Source organism: Ranitomeya imitator, chromosome 8 (assembly GCF_032444005.1).
Source record: "Ranitomeya imitator isolate aRanImi1 chromosome 8, aRanImi1.pri, whole genome shotgun sequence".
In the NCBI taxonomy this organism is placed as follows: Eukaryota; Metazoa; Chordata; class Amphibia; order Anura; family Dendrobatidae; genus Ranitomeya; species Ranitomeya imitator.
The window spans coordinates 187884212-187888250 of record NC_091289.1 but is presented as its reverse complement, the minus strand read 5'-3'; the positions used below and the strand labels follow the sequence as shown (position 1 = coordinate 187888250).

Sequence of the window (4039 nt, the reverse complement as noted above, 5' to 3'; positions counted from 1 at the left end):
GATTGATATATACTTGATAGAGAGGGTGAGAACAACATAAATAGTGAAATAGATACATATGAGTACAAATATTGGATCATATGCAGAATAAACATAAGAAACCATAAAAGTAAAATGTATAAAATTATCTAACATATAATCAATTTCTCAGATATGTAATCATGTTTTGTAAGAAAAAAAGAGGCTAATTATAATAATCCGCTCTCCAAATAATCCTTGGATTTCTTTATGCCATTCTCTCCCCTCCGCATTTATTTCCCGACACTTATCATCCCCGATAATAATAATAATACTAATACTAATTATACTACTACTACTACTGCTAATAATAATAATAAAAACATTGGGAGACAATGGAACATTTTTTAAAAAAATTTATTTACAAAACTGTGTACAACACGAAGGATAAACACTTAGATACATAGAATCTTCATTCATATAGAAACAGACTTATTTTTTTAGAGAATCGCCTTTTCCTTTTTTTTTTTTTTTATTTTCTTGAAAATGTATCAATTAAAGTTTTCTTTTATACAATTTTTTTCCCGTTTTCATAAAGTAAGTGAACCTTCAACAAAAATGAAAGCTCGGTGCTCTAGATCTAACAGTTTTCTTACAAAAATAAAAACCCAGAAAGGAAAATCGATCAAATATAAGGATTTCTAGTATTTTTTTTTTGTTCTGATACAAATATTTACAAACGATCTATAGGTTGTTACCTGTACACAATGCATTCCAGGGATGTACAGATACAATACAGCAGTCCTTTCTGATGGGTTCATTTTTTTTTTTAAGTCTTTTTTTTTGTGTGTGATTGCCTGGGACTATTGCGCTGGCCATTTGGCTACTGCAGCTGCTGTGGGTAAGAATTGTCCTGATAGGAGGTTTGTGGGGACGCTTAATATTGGGGTGATGGTGGCAGTGCTTCTGCTGAGGGACAGGGGCTGGTGGCTCATCAGGGCTGACTGTACAGTCACTGGGGGTCTCAGGAAAGTCTGTGCAGAGGAGGCCGCTGACACCCCAATAATGTTCTCTATACTGAAGGAGGGTCTGCTGCTGGGCTCAGACTTAATGATGGAGGCTGCAGTGCTCAGGCTGTTCAGCTGCAGCTGGAGGCTGGGGCTGAGCTGGGAGTTGAAGGTTTTCCTGCTGAGTTCAGTGGAAGGCAGTAGGGGGACAGCTGGGGGCAGCATGGGCCCCACAGGGGGTATATAGGGGTATTGCAATGCAGCTGGATGGTGGTAGGCTGCAGGATGAAGCCCATAGTGCCTGCCATAGGGACTGGCCAGGCTGTAAGCCCCAAAACTCTGCATCATCAGTGCAGTCTGGTCCCTCAGGTTGTCAGGCTGATGTCTCTTAAACCTTTTCCTCCTCCTCAGGAAGCTGCCATTGTCAAACATGTCTTCAGACTGGGGGTCCAGGGTCCAGTAGTTGCCCTTGCCAGGGTTGCCAGGCTCTCTGGGGATCTTGACGAAGCAGTCATTGAGGGACAGATTGTGCCTGATGGAGTTCTGCCAGGCTGGGAACTTCTCTCTGTAGTAAGGGAAGCGATTGCTGATGAACTCGCAGATGCCACTGAGGGTCAGCTTCTTCTGGGGGCTCTGCAGGATAGCCATGGTGATGAGGGCGATGTAGGAGTAGGGGGGCTTCACCAGGCTGCTCTTGGGCTTGTTCTGGATGGGGGCACTCCCGTCCTGGAGGTCTCCTTTGCCCTCTGCTTCATTGGCACTGTCTGAGGGGCTTCTTAGCTCCTTCCCCCCGAGATCCTCCACGTCCTCCATGTGTTCAGGGTGGCTCTCACAGTCACTGTCCTTGTCCAGGGACTCGTCCCCTTCTCCCACCACATCAATGTCCACATCTTCAGCGGTCAGCACCGTCTGGCCCGACATGTCACTGGCACTGCTGCCTCCAGACAGGGTCATCACAGCTTCTGGCCAGGCTGATCTGCTAGGGATGGAGTGCAAAGGGGAAGAAAAATGTCCAGAAAGTCCTCAGTTGGGTCTTCAGTTGGGTCTTCAGGGCCACCCAACTTGCAGCCAGCCAGTGAGCTAGTGCCTGGCTCCTGAGCCCTCACTGCCTTGTGCTGAGCCCCTCTAGCTCCAGGCCCCCTCCCTCTCTCCAGTCTTGGAGGGAGCAGATTGTCCAGGGTGCAGGGAGGGGAATGGAGCAGAGTCCAGAGAAGACAATGTCTGAGTGTCCAATGCAGGCTGCTCCAGGACTCTCCACAGGGTGGCGGGGGCGTCCAGGTGATGGCTGCCTTCACCCACTCAGCCACTTGTAAAGTCCTCTTTCCAAAGACTGCCTGATACATTACTTTCCAGTTAAAGATATACTAGCAGGGGGGTCACATGACCACATGACGTCACCCCTCCCCTGCCTGCACCCCCTCCCCAGCTAAACCAGGCACAACTCAAGTTGTTTCACGAAATTGTCAACAAAGAGACATCAGTGGCACAAAGTGCCATCATCTGCAAGAAGGAGGCAAGCTGGCATCACCCTGGCCCAGGAGCTGCGACCCCCCGGGCAATGCATGCACCCTGGCTGTAAGCCCACCTGGCATGTCATGTCACCTGGGCAGGATTAGACAGGGGTCTATGTGGGGGGAAAGCTGTGATAGCATGAATGGGGGCAGGTGACATTGGCAGCACTTAGTAAAGAGTATTGTGGTGGCATGAATGGTGGAGGTACTGCAATTAAGACATGGCCCAAAAATCAACTACCTCTGTCAGGTGCTAGGGGGGCAGAGGGGGCACAAGGGGCACAAGGGGCACCCAGCTGCTGGGAAGGGAGAAAACAGCTATTGATGGCTGTATTAGATGTAAAGAAGCCATCATAACAAAGGAGGTATGGAGCCTGAGCGCAGGGTGACGAGGAGGCAATCATGGCGCTGTTAGCATGAGAAAGCCGAGGAAATGAGGCGCCATTCACTGCACACAGGTGACTGCTTTATATTCACAGCCAACATCTGAGAAAACAACATCGGAAACGGAGATTTACAGGTTAATTGTTCTCTGAGTCCATTGTAATGTGAGATCCTAGAGCTCAAGACAAGAGGGATCAGCTACAATGTATCTGCCCATTATCGATCTACTATCGATCTATTATCTATTATATATCTATGTATCTATCTATTATCTATCATCTATCTATTATCTATCTATATTATCTATCTATCTTTATCTATATATTATCTATATATCTATCCATTATCTATCTATTTATCTATCTATCTAACTATCTATTATCTATTATTTGTCTATAGATCCATATTCTATCTATATTTCTAATATATCTTCATATACTGTATATATTTTGTATCTTTCTATGATCTGCTATACTTATATTTACATATATAAAATAATCTATCATTTATCTATCTCTTCTCATATCTCTGTCTTATGTTCTTTTCTTTCTTTCTTTTTCTTTCTTTCTTTCTTTCTTTCTTTCTTTCTTTCTTTCTTTCTTTCTTTCTTTCTTTCTTTCTTTCTTTCTTTCTTTCTCGTTATTTCTTTCTTTCTTTCTTCCATCCTTCTTTCATCCTCCCTTCTATCCATTTTTTTCTTTATTCCATTATCTATCTTTCTATCTATCTATCTATCTATCTATCTATCTATCTATCTATCTATCTATCTATCTATCTTCCAATGTCTCCTGCCATCTTCTTTCTTTCTTTTCCTTAATTTTCTTTTTTCCCCCAATTTTCTACCTTTTTCTCATACTTTTGTTTTGCATTAATTGAACTATCCACAATTGACACTCCGATCAGTTGCTCTCTTCACTGCTGTGTTATAACATGCTGATGTGATAATCCTCTCACCTGTGGTTGCTCTTCTCTGCTCCTGCCTGGAGTGTCAGCTCTTGGGCCAAGATTTGGTGGGAATGTGCCTGTGTCAGTGATCGCCCCATTAGTATTGTATCAGTAGCACAATAATGCTGTTGTATCTGTATTCGCCGATCTGTGTGATTTTTTATCTATTTTATCCGGATACCATCGTGTGTAATAATCCAGATCCAGGAATAAATGACGATATAACCAATAAAA

At 43.7% G+C, this 4039-nt stretch overlaps 1 protein-coding gene across 1 annotated transcript; it reads right to left on the bottom strand.

Annotated features, from left to right (window-relative positions):
• Window positions 1-392: 392 nt before the first annotated feature.
• Window positions 393-2283, bottom strand: FOXD3 (forkhead box D3). Its single transcript, XM_069738184.1, has one exon. The coding sequence runs from the start codon at window positions 1917-1919 to the stop codon at window positions 822-824; it is 1098 nt and encodes a 365-aa protein (XP_069594285.1). The 5' UTR covers window positions 1920-2283; the 3' UTR covers window positions 393-821.
• Between the last annotated feature and the right edge of the window lie 1756 nt (window positions 2284-4039).